This window comes from Bos taurus, chromosome 1, assembly GCF_002263795.3.
Source record: "Bos taurus isolate L1 Dominette 01449 registration number 42190680 breed Hereford chromosome 1, ARS-UCD2.0, whole genome shotgun sequence".
NCBI classification, from domain to species: domain Eukaryota; kingdom Metazoa; phylum Chordata; class Mammalia; order Artiodactyla; family Bovidae; genus Bos; species Bos taurus.
In genome coordinates this window covers 110,165,474-110,180,940 of record NC_037328.1, presented here as the reverse complement: position 1 = coordinate 110,180,940, position 15,467 = coordinate 110,165,474, and the positions used below count along the sequence as shown (strand labels likewise).

At 41.1% G+C, this 15,467-nt stretch overlaps 1 protein-coding gene across 5 annotated transcripts in view; it reads right to left on the bottom strand.

The window, feature by feature from the left end:
* VEPH1 (ventricular zone expressed PH domain containing 1) overlaps nt 1-15,467 on the bottom strand; it is a 276,866-nt gene that overhangs the window by 162,503 nt on the left and 98,896 nt on the right. For all 5 annotated transcript variants that reach the window (XM_059888800.1, XM_010801453.4, XM_005201776.5 and 2 more), the window contains exon 5: nt 8,966-9,132. In XM_059888800.1, the coding sequence (XP_059744783.1) occupies nt 8,966-9,132 (167 nt within the window). The remainder of the gene's footprint in view (nt 1-8,965; nt 9,133-15,467) is intronic.

The following is a 15,467-nucleotide window of genomic DNA, read 5'->3' as shown; positions in this document are numbered from 1 at the left end:
ATGTCTATTCGGAGAAGGCAATGGCACCCCACTCCAGTAATTTTGCCTAGAAAGTCCCATGGACTGAGGAGCCTGGTAGGCTGCAGTCCATGGGGTCGCTAGAGTTGGACACGACTGAGCGACTTCACTTTCACTTTTCACTTTCATGCATTGGAGAAGGAAATGGCAACCCACTCCAGTGTTCTTGCCTGGAGAATCCCAGACAGGGAAGCCTGGTGGGCTGCCATCTATATGACTGAAGCGACTTAGCAGCAGCAGCAGCAGCAACAATGTCTATTAATCTCCAGAAATCTCTAAAAATAACTGCCACTCTTTTCATTTAATACTTACAGCTACCATACTAACAAAATATATATTCTGAAAACCATGGTTCTGTTCCAAAGACTGTTTTAGGACTTACTATACAGTCCATGAACTTCCTGATGTTCAAGCTGGTTTTAGAAAAGGCAGAGGAACCAGAGATCAAATTGCCAACATCCGCTGGATCATGGAAAAAGCAAGAGAGTTCCAGAAAAGCATCTATATCTGCTTTATTGACTATGCCAAAGCCTTTGACTGTGTGGATCCCAAAAAACTATGGAAAATTCTGAAAGAGATGGGAATACCAGACCACCTGACCTGCCTCTTGAGAAATTTGTATGCAGGTCAGGAAGCAACAGTTAGAACTGGACATGGAACAACAGACTGGTTCCAAATAGGAAAAGGAGTACGTCAAGGCTGTATATTGTCACCCTGCTTATTTAACTTATATGCAGAGTACATCATGAGAAATGCTGGTCTGGAAGAAGCACAAGCTGGAATCAAGATTGCCGGGAGAAATATCAATAACCTCAGATATGCAGATGACACCACCCTTATGGCAGAAAGTGAAGAGGAACTCAAAAGCCTCTTGATGAAAGTGAAAGTGGAGAGTGAAAAAGTTGGCATAAAGCTCAACATTCAGAAAACAAAGATCATGGCATCCGGTCCCATCACTTCATGGGAAATAGATGGGGAAACAGTGGAAACAGTGTCAGACTTTATTTTTCTGGGCTCCAAAATCACTGCAGGTGGTGACTGCAGCCATGAAATTAAAAGACGCTTACTCCTTGGAAGGAAAGTTATGACCAACCTAGAGAGCATATTCAAAAGCAGAGACATTACTTTGTCAACAAAGGTCCTTCTAGTAAAGGCTATGGTTTTTCCTGTGGTCATGTATGGATGTGAGAGTTGGACTGTGAAGAAGGCTGAGTGCCCCCCAAAATTGATACTTTTGAACTGTGGTATTGGAGAAGACTCTTGAGAGTCCCTTGGACTGCAAGGAGATCCCACCAGTCCATTCTGAAGGAGATCAGCCCTGGGTGTTCTTTGGAAGGAATGATGCTAAAGCTGAAGCTCCAGTACTTTGGCCACCTTATGCGAAGAGTTGACTCATTGGAAAAGACTCTGATGCTGGAGGGATTGGGGGCAGGAGGAGAAGGGGACGACAGAGGATGAGATGGCTGGATGGCATCACTGACTCGATGGACGTGAGTCTGGGTGAACTCCGGGAGTTGGTGATGGACAGGGAAGCCTGGCATGCTGCGATTCATGGGGTTGCAAAGAGTCAGACATGACTGAGCTACTGAACTGAACTGAACTGAATACAGTCCATCACTCCATCTTCTTAATGTTTTGCAACTATTCTCATTTTAAACAAATACTAAGTGACTTTTGAGTCTTGTCAGCCAGAAGATGCTGTGTTAGGTGTGGAGGATTAGGTATGTGAACAAGAATGTTCTACACTGCTGAGAGAAAATCCTAGAAAATGACTCTTTTCTAGGGACCAGACCACAAAAGCAGTTCCTCTGGGTCTGGACATTAATCAGTAGAGGGCTGAACTTGCCACTTCCTGCCACTTATCTCCGTATGGTTAGGGTTAGAAGTCTATGTCCTAAGGATAATTACAGATATGCTCATGTGTGTTACTAAATTCTGCTCCTTTTGTTGGCTAGACTACAGCATGGTTTTTGGCAGCCAAGAATACTGACTTAGGCCCAGAAGGCCACTTGGAAAATTGACCACCCAGCCTTTTCCTATAAATGGACTCGGAGAATTCTCTGGAGCTTCTAGCCATGAGTCACTAGCCAGGAACTGCCTCCCTCCACCTAGGAAGGACAGTTTCCTAAGACAGGGATATTCAATAGACAGTGATGGAGGAAGGGACCCCACCTGCTTGGGAAGCAACATCAGAAAGTCACAGACAATCTCAGCTACACAAAGAGATTTTTTGTTTTAAGGGCCAACTGTTGACCCTCCAGTCCTGAAAAACCAAGTTATCACTAGTCACAGAAGGTGGGTAGTGAGGAGTGTGTTCGAGAAAACACGAAACATTCCTGCACACTGCCTTCATTGGAAAACCTGCTCAGGGATCTCCAAGTTACAGAACGCTGGCACAGCTGTCATGCAGAGAGAAAAGCCCCCTTTTAATCCTCATTTCACAAGGTGAAAATCCTCCTTGTTTAGCCTCTCATTTCATTTGAGATTGGATGAACTAGATGTACACAGAAAGCCTCAGGCTGTAGACGTGACTGTTGCCCTGATTTCGTTTTCCTCAGTCGACCTTTTTCTGTATCCCTCCTGTTCCCTTTGCCTGCTGTCTAATTAATGAACATGAGAGAGAGGAGGGTTTACCTGGGATTTCTCTAGCTCACTACCCGTGTATCTCAGTAATCAAGTGCTAGCTGACAAAGAGCTGAAGGAGGCAAGGGGGTGGGATGGGGAGGGGCAGGACCACTTTAACATGAAGAGAAGTGCTGATGGAAAACAAACGGTTGGTCAGTGCCCGGTCAACCACTCCCTCCCACCAGTTAGGATCCTGGTCCTGGTGTTGTCCCTTCACTTCACTATGAGTACTTCCTAACCCTTTGCTTCTACATTCCAGGGTCCACACTCAGCACCCATGATAGATCTCATTGGGTGGAATTAGACTGGGTTGATGATGTAGTTCATCCTGACCTGTATGCCTTTGTGAAAGCTCCCTAACCAGTGTCAGCCCCAGATATTCTGTAAATGGCAGCCTTAGGGGCAGGGCAGTGTGACTGTAATGGCCTGTGGAAGACACGGACATTGACTGTATGAAGATGGGGGGCCAGATAAGATGAGGAGGCACATGACAAGCCACCTCACCAAGCTACTCCCTGGTACCCACCCTGTTCTTAACCTCTCCAAACTTCAACTTCTCTGTTTACAAAATGAAAAGGCTGTTGAGGGGAACAAGTGAGATGATTCCTGTAAAACACCTATATAAGTGCCTGGTACTCAACATGAGCTCGACCACTACTGGTGTCCCCTGTCCACCCTCCCCTGCCTCCTGTAAGCTGGGAACACTCGCCTGTGGCCTTCTGAAGTGGAGGCTGCTCAGAATAAGAGAGGAGGGGGCTGGGAGTCAGAGTGCTGGACCTGTCCAGCAGTGTCACTTACTGCTTACTACTGGTATGATGGGGGCAGGATAGCCTCTCAAAGCATCCAGTTTTCCCCCTACCTTTAACTGATTAATTCATTTTAATGTTTATATAATTTTAAAGGGTACCCTCCATTTACAACAAAGCATCCATTCTGACTAGTGTAAAATGGAAAAAAATAACACATTATAGAGTTATTGGTAGCATTAAGTGAGATATTAGATGTTAAAACAAAAATCCTTTGTGAATGATAAATCCTCTGCAAATTTAGGCACTAATACTATCTCATCTGTGTTAAGAAATATTCACAGAGTGACTTCTCTGTGCCAGATACTATGCCAGGCACTGGGGACACAGTAATGGACAAGGTAGTCCTCATGTCTCAAGCATTTGTATCACAGCCAGGGTGGTCCCCTGGTAGTTCAGCTGGTGAAGAATCTACCTGCAATGCAGGAGACCCTGGTTCAATTCCTGGGTTAGGAAGACCTGCTGGAGAAGTGATAGGCGACCCACTCCAGTATTCTTGGGCTTCCCTGGTGGCTCATCTGGTAAAGAATCCACCTGCAATGCAGGAGACCTGGGTTAGATCCCTGGGTTGGGAAGATACCCTGGAGAAGGGAGTGGCTATCTGCTCCAGTATTCTAGTATTCTGGCCTGGAGAATTCCATGGCAAAGAGTTGGACACAAATGAGCGACTTTCACTTTCACTTTCAAGGTGGTCCGGAGGGAAAGAGAACAGCAGAGACAAATTCATGGCAGCGTGAAATGTGCTGTGTCAGGGATTAGGGGTAAGAAAAGAATCAGAGTTTTGCAGGCAAGAAAGCCACATCTAAGCAATTGTCAGCTCACAAAGTGTGGTGCTGGTGAGGGAAGATCATTCTATGTGGAGAACATCACATGTACATAAAAATTCAGTGCCTGATAGAGAATGACTGCCTGTGATCCCTGAGACCAGATACTTGTTCGAGGTCTAAGGGTTAAAGAGACCCTGATGCTGGCAAAGATTGAAGGCAAGAGGAGAAGGGGGTGACAGAGGATGAGATGGTTGGATGGCATCACTGACTCAACAGACATGAGTCTGAGCAAACTCAGGGAGATGGTGAAGGACAGGGAAGCCTGGCGTACTGCAGTCTGTGAGGTAGCAAAGAGTCAGACACAACAACACAAGAGTGACTGAACAACAGCAACAGAGGCCAAGCAACAGACCGGGGCCTGGTTGTAAACAGCTTCATAAGCCCTTTCCCAAGTCTCTGGACGGCCACAGAAAGCCTGTAACCAGCGGTCTGCTGGGACCTCTCTGAACGCCACACAAGGTGCCACTACTACTCTTGCACCTTACCTTTTTGGGTCAGGTCACACCAAGCCCCTTCCTATAAGTGAGCCTCCTCCTGGTTTCATTTACTGCCTTTATTCCATGGGAAATAAGTTGAATTTGCTTATTCTCTCCAGATCCTCCTTGAACTTGTATTGAACCTGCCCTTCCAAACATTGTGTTTAGCTTTTGTTCTCAGGCTGCAGATAAAATGGCATGCCCAGCTGTCTCTTCTCTGAAACCAGGTCCTGCCTATTAGTCACCTCTCTCTATTCCCCACATCACCTGGTCCCCAGTCTCTATCTGTGGTAGGCAGAATAACAACTTCCCCAAGATGTCCACATTCGAATCCCCGGAACCTGTGAAAAAGGGACTTTGTAAATGTGATTAAGTTAAGGGTCTTGCGATGGCAAGATACTCTTGGATCATCTGGGTGGTCCCAATATAATCACAGGGCCTTGGCAAAGGGAAGAAGAGTCGGAGTCAGGGAAAACATGATGGAAAAGCAGAGGTGAGGGTGATGCAGGCTGTGAGCCAGGCTATTGCAGCTGGAAAGGGCAAGGAACATTCTTCTCTAGATTCTCCGGAAGGAATGCAAGCCTGTTGACACATTTTAGACTTCTGATTTCCAGAACTGTAAGGTAATAAATTTGTGTTGTTTTAAATCACTACACTTGTGGTAATGTTACAGCAGCACAGGAAAAGAATACACCACCCTGTCTGTGTCCCCCTCACTCTGAGCTTTCTTTACCTGGTCTAGTGATCCCTTAACTCCACTCCCTGCCCAAACTCTGCTGTAGCTTTGCCCATCCTTTATGTCCTTAATCCTTTCTGAAATTCATTTCTCAATCTGTGCTTGGAATTCACTCCCAGACTACCTCTAGCTTGTTCTATCTAATATTTTCTGCCACATCTTCAATCGCTTTATTCTTACTGGGTATTTTTTAATCCTCCTTATTTCCTCTAAACTCCAACACCCATGCAGGCATTTCCTACACTTCCCTTCCACACACAATCCATAATAGATGTCTTCCACTCCCCACTTCACGCCTACAGACCACTGCCTCTCATGAGTCACTAGTGGGTCTCCAGCTACCAAAGCCAAGGTCAATTCCTATCTCCAATCTCCTTTAAGTCCCTAGATCTTGACCCTGTTGAGTCACTTTCCCTCTTTGAAGACCACACACATTGTTTTACTTATTTTCATGGTCTTTACTTTCTTTGATCTCTTTTGTTCATTTTTTCATTTCCAAATTCAACAACACTTTATTGAAGCCCTACTATGTGCCCAGCACTGTGGTAGGGCATTCATACAAATATGCAGACACAGGTGCTGTGCTCCTCAAGGAGTTTAAGGCACACTGGGAGAGAAAGACATGGAAAAAATAACTGCAATATATTGTTCTAAGGGCAAAAGCAAAACTGTATACCAGGTAACAGAGAGGCCCCCAGTCCTCTGTCTGACCCCTAGCCTTGCTGCTCTAAGTGTGGTCACTGAAGCAGCAGGGACAGCAACGCCAGGGAACTTGAAAAAGAGTAGAATTGGGGACCCCATCCTAGAACTACTGAACTGAAACCTCTGGGGATGGGGCTCAAGCCTGCTCTCTCATGTCCAGGTCTCCCAGCCTGGTCCCCACTTCTTAAAGGCCATCTGCCTCTCTTCTCAACCTGACACAAAACCTCAAGGTCTGGCCTGATGCCACTCCCTCTGTGCATCTTCATGGCACCTGTTTTCCCCTAAGGCAGAACTCACTGCCATCCCATCTCTGTTTATAACCTTTCTTTGAGAGGCTGGGCCTGAGGCATGTGGGATCTTAGTTCCTAGACTAGGGATCAAACTCATGCCACCTTATTAGGAGTGCCAAGTCTTAACCACTGGACTGCTAGGGAAGTCCTCCCAACCCCACCTTTTTTTTTCTCCCACCCTCCTTTTCTTAAAAATCTGTTTCTATCTTTTGTAGAGCACTTAATAGCCTCTTTAATTAAGCTTAGTTTTATGAATATTTATTGAGTACTATCAGATACGGTAACAAGATGTGGGATACAGAGGAAAAGAAGAAATCATGCCTTGCCACGAGGAGCTTACAGTCTGTTGTGGTTAATTATACATATAATCAACTTTGTCTGCCTTTCTTTGAATTTTGACATTGAATTCAAATGTTCCAGTTTTCACCTTGGTGTTGTTTTTCAAGTGGTGGATATTGATATTAACATGAAAATGGAGCAAAGATGCAGCCATAACTGATATAACCTTGGTCTTAGCATTAATTTGTATATGCACATGTGCTCGTGCCCTCTAGAATCCACTTCTACTTCCCCCTTCCTGCTGCTGCTGACGCTGCTAAGTCATGTCAGTCGTGTCTGACTCTGTGTGGCCCCAGAGAGAGCAGCCCACCAGGCTCTCACATCCCTGGGATTCTCCAGGCAAGAACACTGGAGTGGGTTGCCATTTCCTTCTCCAATGTATGAAAGTGAAAAGTGAAAGTGAAGTCACTCAGTCGGGTCCAACTCCTAGGGACCCCATGGACTCCAGCCTACCAGGCTCCTCCGTCCATGGGATTTTCTAGGCAAGAGTACTGGAGTGGGTTGCCATTGCCTTCTCCGCCCCTCTTCCTAGCAGCCTCTTGTTTCTGAGTGTCTTCAGGGTTCAGGAGAAGCTCCAGGGATAGAGCAAGGGTCTGAAACAAAGACTCTCAGGACTTTGATTTGGATGTTTCAGGAGTCATGGGGGAGAAGCATACTGCTCAGAGAACCCCGATTCCCATCCAGATCCCACAAGGAGAAAGCCTACAGAAAATGGAAGCCAACATTGAGGAATCAAAAATCTGAGAAATGGAGATGGAGAAGCTGTTCTGCTCACATACTTGAGCCCCTAATCAAGTCTTACCTGAAGGTTTTTCCCCATTCTATGCACTAATGCATTCCTTTTATTGTTTAAACCAGTACTGGTTGGGTTTTTGGTTGCTGATAGTCACATGCAACCTAATTATTATGGTGCTAGGGGGCTTCCCAGGTGGCTCAGATGGTAAAGAATTTGCCTGCAGTGCAGAAGATCTGGGTTTGATCCCTGGGACAGGAAGATCTCCTGAAGAAGGGAACAGCAACCCACTACCTTCCCAATGGCAACCCAAGTATTCTTGCCTGGAGAATCCCATGGACAGAGGAGCCTGGCAGGCTGCAGTCCATAGGGTCACAAAGAGTCAGAAGAAGCTTGGCACACACTCAAAGAATAACTAATTTGCCATCTAGAAGGTGAGCCTTCGCTCTCATTACAGACTGATTTCCCCATAAGTGAAGACATGTGCAGGTCTTCCTCAGGGCCCCATCTGAGAAACTGTAGATCCCAAGGACTGCACAACCACACTGAACTTTCATGAAAGATGTTCTGCAGTGACTACAGATTTGCACACTTGATGTGTTTGTATTACTGTACCTGTGGTGGTTAATTTTGTGTGTCAGCTTCACTGGGTCAGAGGGTACCCAGATATTTGATTAAACATTATTCTCAGTGTGTCTGTGAGGGTGTTTCCAGATGACACTGACATCTAAACAGGCCCAGCTGTGATGAGAGGGTAACAGGCAGGAGGAAATAAACTGCAAGTGGCAGACGTTTTTTTCCTTCTCTACACAAAATTAAAAGAGGCTTCTTTTAATTCTGTGTTGAGGACACCTGGTTCTGCCTTGAGCTAACCAATACATTTCTCTTATAGAAATGTTTTTCTTAAGCTATGTTAATGAAACTATGTATTTGCTTTGGAATCTGCCTTTCTTTAAAAAGGTTCCCCCTAAGACTAACTTTTTTTCTTTTCTTAAACCTTGGGCTGAGAACGGGCTCAACAAACCAGTATTCACGTCAATTGTTTTATGATGCACCTCCTGCCATCCTATCTCAAAAATGCATACTGTGGGAGAGGGGCCTGGTGAAACTCTCTCAGCCTTGAGGTGTCTCTCTTATCTGATTAATAGCTTTCTAACAGACATAAAACACCTTGCTAAAAACTAGCAAGGGGTCACTCTTTCTGTCCCCTTCTGATGTCTGTGTCAGAAGCTTTCCCTATCTCTGTTACACTTTAATAAAACTTTGCTGCAGAAAAAGCTCCAAGTAGTCAAGTCTCATCTCTGACCCCAGATCAAAATCCCCTCCTCTGGAGGTCATGAATCCTGGTATAACACATGGCTTGCAACAGCAACCTTTCTGTGTGGATCATGTTGTATATAATATAATTTTTACCTCCAGTTGCTTCCTCTTTGCAGCTACATGCAAAAGCCGTAGAAGATGGTACTGTTCTGGTTGTTCCAGTTGAGACATCAAGCCTAGGAGTTCTGTGAGGTGTCTGTTAATTGGTTGAGGCTGCTTTTCATACACAGCAGGTAAAACCCTCAACAACATGGCATTACCTGTTGAAGGAACAATAACGAGAATGATGACTTTATCAGTCCATGAGCCATAGAAATAATATTATTAATGTAATAAATTTTGCACTTCGTCACATATTAAACAGCACAGGCTGATGACCAAATCCTTTGCTTAAAATAACATGGTATTTATTTTTATTCTGAAAAATCACTAAAGCATTAAACAGTTTCTGTAAAAGGGAATATTTTATGATATGATCAGCATTATTATCTAATGAAAATTTTTCCTGAGTAATGCACCCTGGGGAAAAGAGAATTTGACAGTAACCAGACCGCACCCTTGTGGAAGAAACAGTTCCGATAAAGAATTCCTGTTGAGAAACAGCATTTGAATGCTGTTTAAATAAAAACTAAGCAGTGCTGTAAGCATGGATCTAAATGAAACTGAACCAAAAAAATAAAAATAAAAATAGTGCAGAGGAATGTATTCATGTTCCTGAGAGATATGGAGTCCTGATTTAGACAACTGACATATGGAAGCTATGCCTTATTTTTATAAATAGTTAGGAAAGTAGCAATGCAAATTTAGATCCTCAATTTCTGCACTATATCAAGGGAAGTTTAGACAGAGCTTGTTTGTCACGTGATTTGCCTCAAAGACTTGTATAGACAACTGGGTTTAAAATGGCAGAACCTAAAGAAGAAGAAAATGACTTAAGCTTTTGGGACTCGTTTGCAAACAACATATGGGAAACATCTGCCTATCGCTTATGGTATGGAGTTTTTCGAAAAATCCCCTCAAGTACTTAAATGTCTCAGAATTTATTTCTAGGGATTTCTTGAACAAGAATTTTCTTGCCTCTATTTATTTTAAATGTGGCTCTCTATATAGAAGTTATACACAGAAAGAATCAAGTAAGCGGTGATTACACATTTGTAAACCCTTATTAAATGGTGGGGACATTTGGATATGAGGATTAAGAAAAGAAGGACAGAATTTTCTGAATATCTATGGCAAAATTTAATGAAAGGGTGATTCTGGATCAAAGTGAATGTATCAGGGTGATGGTAAATAATGAGAATTGCTTTTTCCACATATGGCTCATAGAATGGTTTCAAACAGATTTCAATCATATAACCACAGAGCCCAAAATATTGGAAATATTCAGATTTTTTTAAATGTGAAAAACATTGTTTTATTTTGTTTTCTGTTTATTTTCCTAAGAACTTTTTCTTAAGATATCAGGAATTGCCAATGTCATGTCCAATCTATACAAGGCACATTACTCATAGAACTTAGCTATGTAGACATACTGATTAACTGCTGGAAAAAGTTACAGTAAATGGGACTGTCACTGGAATTGAAGACACAATACAATATTCATTAAAGGTCCTCAGACTTCTGGAGGGGAAAACCTAGATTAGTCATTTTTAGTGGACTTGAATTTGTTCAAATAATACAAAATTAAATAAGGGTGTTTTTTTTAAACTGATGAAAACACTTTGGTATAGAAATCTTATTAATTTCATTCATAAATTACTATATTCTTCTTCATTATGAAATATTTCAAGTCATTAGACAAACATAGGCAAAAATACAAGGACCACTGGTGTGCCTACCAACTAACTTTATCAAAATTCAGTTCAGTTCAGTTCAGTTGCTCAGTCATGTCCGACTTTTTGCAACCCCATGAATCACAGCACGCCAGGCCTCCCTGTCCATCACCAACTCCCGGAGTTCACCCAAACTCATGTCCATTGAGTCGGTGATGCCATCCAGCCATCTCATCCTCTGTCATCCCCTTCTCCTCCTGCCCCCAATCCCTCCCAGCATCAGAGTCTTTTCCAATGAGTCAACTCTTCACATGAGGTGCTCAAAGTATTGGAGTTTCAGCCTCAGCATCAGACCTTTCAATGAACACCCAGGACTGGTCTCCTTTAGGATGGACTGGTTGGATCTCCTTGCAGTCCAAGGGACTCTCAAGAGTCTTCTCCAATACCACAGTAGAGTTTGAGAATTTGAATTTCTAACAAGTTCTCAGGTGATGTTGATGGTCACTGGACCACATAATTAAGTAGTAAAGCAGTGGGTTTGTCCCTGGGAGATAAGTTTCTAGATGTTTCAAAATTTCTTCTCAAAATGGTTGTAGTAGTTTTCTATAGCTGCCATAAGAAACTGACATAAACGTGTGGCCCAAAATAATAGAAATTTATTATCTTATATTTCTGTAATTCAGAAGTATAGCATGAGTCTCACTGGGCAAAAATCCAGGTCTTGGAAAGGCTGGGTTCCTTCTTGGAGGTTGTAGGAAGGAATCTGTTTCTTGGCTTTTCTGGCTTCTAGAGACCACCAGCATTCTTTGCTTCGGGGTCTCCTTCCTTCATCTTCAAAGTTAGCTACACAGCATTCTCTGACCCTGCTTCCATCACTACACCTCTTCCTCTGATTATCTCTTCTGCCTTTCTTTGACTTAAGCACCCTTGTGATAACATTAGGTCCATTTGGATAATCTAGGATTTTCTCCTTATATGGTAACCTAATTTTATCTTCAGTGCAATGAAACACATTGTGTTCACAGGTTGTGGGAATTAAGATGTGAACAACTTTGGTGGGGGAGGTCATTATTCTGCCTACCACCATGATTATAACAACTTACATACCTATCAACAGAAGCATGAATATTTCTGTTGCCAACATTTAGTCTTGGCAGACACCAGTTTTCGCCAGTCTGACGGGGTATAAAAATGTTACCTTATTTTTTGTTCTAATTTTCATGTCTTTACTTCTGAGGCTGAGCAAACTTTTTATGTTGCTCTTCCATGATTTAGCCTTTCATATCCTTTGCCTGTTTTCAATCAAGATGTCTGTGTTTTCTCACTGATTTGTGAAAGTCACTCAGTTGTGTCCGACTCTTTGTAACCCCATGGGCTATACAGTCCATGGAACTCTCCATGCAAGAATACTGGCGTGAGTAGCCTATCCCTTCTCCAGCGGATCTTCCCAGCCCAGGAATTGAACTGGGGTCTCCCACATTGCAGGTGGATTCTTTACCAACTGAGCTATCAGGGAAGCACTGATTTGTAGAAGTTCCTTATTTATTCTGGACACTAATTTTTGGTCTGTCAGTTTCAAAGTTGTAATCCTAATGGAGTTGGTTTTTAAATTTATTTTATGGTTTATAAATTTTTTAATTGAGAATTCTTTCCCTATCCATGTTCATAAAAATATTCTACTATATTTTCTCCTAAAAGTATTATGGTTTTGTTTTATGCCTTAATCATCTGGATTTTATTTTTGTGTATATAAGGAAGGGATCTAATTATAAATTTATATATGTGTGTGTGTATATAAACAATTGTCTCAGATCAATTTATTCAGTGACCAACTGTTTCCCTTCTGATTTGTGATACTTCTTTCATATATAAAGTTTCCCATGTATATGGGTCTGGTTATTTATCATACCTTCACCAATTATGTCTGCTAAGTCACTTCAGTCGTGTTTGACTCATTATGACCGTATAGACTGCAGCCCACCAGGCTCCTCTGGTCCATGGGATTCTCCAGGCAAGAATACCAGAATGGATTGCCATTTCCTCCTCTAGGAAATCTTCCTGACCCAGGGATCAAACCCACGTCTCTTATGTCTCCTGCATTGGCAGGTAGATTCTTTACCACTAGAGTCACCTAGGAAGCCCTTTATACATTTTCTTAATTGCAATTTATAATAAGTCATTTTACCTCACAAGACAAGTTTCTTCATCTTCTGCTTCCGATTCCTCTTATTTCTTCATTTTCTGCTTCAAATTCCTCTTGGCTACTTTATATACATTTTGCCATTACTTTGTCAACTTCCTTGTAAAGCTAGGTTAGGATTATTTTTCACATTGAATATATAGACTAATTTGGGATAACTGACATCTCTGTGAAACAAGAACATGATATATTCTTCTGTGTAACTTTTTTGATATCTCTAAAGTTTTGTGATATTAGCTGTGTCTTGTCTATCTTTTATTAAATTGATTCCTAGGTATTCCATAGTTGTTGTTGCTATTGAAATGGAAGTTTTTGGTTTTTTAAAGATGTTTTCTATTTATCTGCTATATTAAGAAATCAATAAATTTTTGTACACTGATCTTTCATCCAGCAAAACTTGTTTAGTTCTTTTTTTTTATTAATGGAGTCTCAAGATTTTCTGTAGAAAAATAATCAAATGATAATAAGTAACAACTTTGTAATATTCCTTAAGTTTCTTTTATTGTCCTACTTTACCAGCTGGGACCTCCAACACTTTGATGAGTAGAACCAGGTCCTGATATCATTTTCTAATTCCTGTTTTTAAAGAGTATGCTTCTAAGGATTCATCATAATGTATGTATATGTTTCTACATATTCTTGGTATTTATATTTTATCAGTTTAAGTTCCTGTCTTTTTCCTAGTTTGAACATGAATGAATGTTAAATTTTATTAATTGACTTTTCTGCATCTGTCCATATGACCATATGATTTCTCTTTTAAATTGTTACTGTCGTAAATGAATGAGTATGCTAATGTTTAATCAATCTTGCACTCTTGGAATACACTCAACTTGGTATGATGTACTGAAAGCATGTATTTCTGGATTTCTTTGGCTAATACTTCATTTAGAGCTTCTGCATCTATATTCTTAAATGAGACTGACTTGCAGTTTTCCTTTCTTGTATGGACCTTGTCTTTTTTTTAGTATCATCCTTACTAGACATATAAAAAGAATTTAGTGCACTCCTGCACACTCCATTCTCAGAGGCAGTTAATATAAAATGGGAATTATGTGTTCCTTGCACGGTAGAACTTGCTTATCAAACTTTCTGAGCAATGTCCTATACATTTCATTATATCAAATTTTAAATTATACACATTTCTATATCCTTTTGAAGTTTTTAGCATTTTAATCATCAGTTGTGACAGAAATGGATTTATCAATTGCAAGAAGTATGTGAAAATCTGCCTTTATGACTGTGGGTTTACCAATTTTTCCTTATAAGTCTGTCAATATTGGCGTATTTTTTTGAAACGATGTTACTAGATAGTTCTGAGGTATCTTCCTGGCAAATTATTTATTTCATCATAATTTCATTATTCTCTTTGCCTTAAAGTCTATTTTTGACTAATATTAGTGCAGCTATGCTAGCTTTTCTGAATAGCCCTTGTTTGGTCTATTCTCTCACCACCTTTAAATATTTTGCTTTCAAGGTTTCTAGATTCTTGTGTTTTATGTGTGATCTTATAAGTGACGTAGAACTGGACTTTAAAAATATTCCTGACAACTTTTGTCTCTTAACTGGAATGTTTGTTTCATTAATATTTAGTGATTAGTATTTATAGTATTAGGTATATTTGGATTTATTTTTACATTACAGGTGCTTTTTGGAGAAAGAAAGGGCAATCAGTATTCCTGCCTGGAGAATCCCATGGGCAGAGAAACCTGGTGCACTACAGTCCGTGGGGTTGCAAGAGTCTAACGTGACTTAGCAACTAAACCACTGCCACATGTGCTTTTTATTTATCTTGCTTTGTCTATGCTTTTCTTCCCTTCTTTACTACTTCCTACTGAACAGCTCAAAAAAATTTTTTTAATTCACTCTATTCCTTCTATTTGGTCATTTTATTTCCTCTTGGTTTTGGTGGCTGTCCTTTGAAAGATAAACATACTTGAACAAAGAAAAATTAATTTTGCTACCCTGAACAATGAAAGGACTTTAGATTTATTTTCTTAGATCTTTCTTCCAGTTCCTTAATACTCTCTTCAGCTTTGCCATTCCTTTAATTTCTTAAAAATTTCAATTAATTTTTTAACTCAAGGTTATATTTGATTCTTTAAGTAATAGGCCTATTCTTCTTCTTTTGACACTGTCTTTTTCTTTTTTCAGGTTTCCAATTCTTTCTTGCAGATCTTAAATCATTTTAAACACACTTATTTTCCAGTTTCTAGCTGATATTTTAAATAAATGAAATTCTTGAGGGAGGGGTGTCCAATGCCTTTTGGTTTCTGCTGGTTCTCATTTATGGTAGATTGTTTCCTCCTACATTTAAATATTTTTTATTATGAATTTATTTTTACTGTGGCAGATAGTACACATTTGTGTCTCGAACATGTATAAGGGCAGGACCAAAGTCACAAACTCTTAGGGACCTTGTAGAGTTCAGTCAAAGAGAGACAGGCTTACTTCTCATTTCTGTGCTAGGGTAAGGACTGGGGCTATATCTATTGAAATCTAGTCAGTTAACTCCTCACCCTGACCTAAGCCTTGTGGCCCTTAACACTTGGTTAACACAGAACTGAAACATCTCTTCCCCCTTCACCTCCCCTGATGTGTGTGTGTGTGTGTGTGTGTGTGT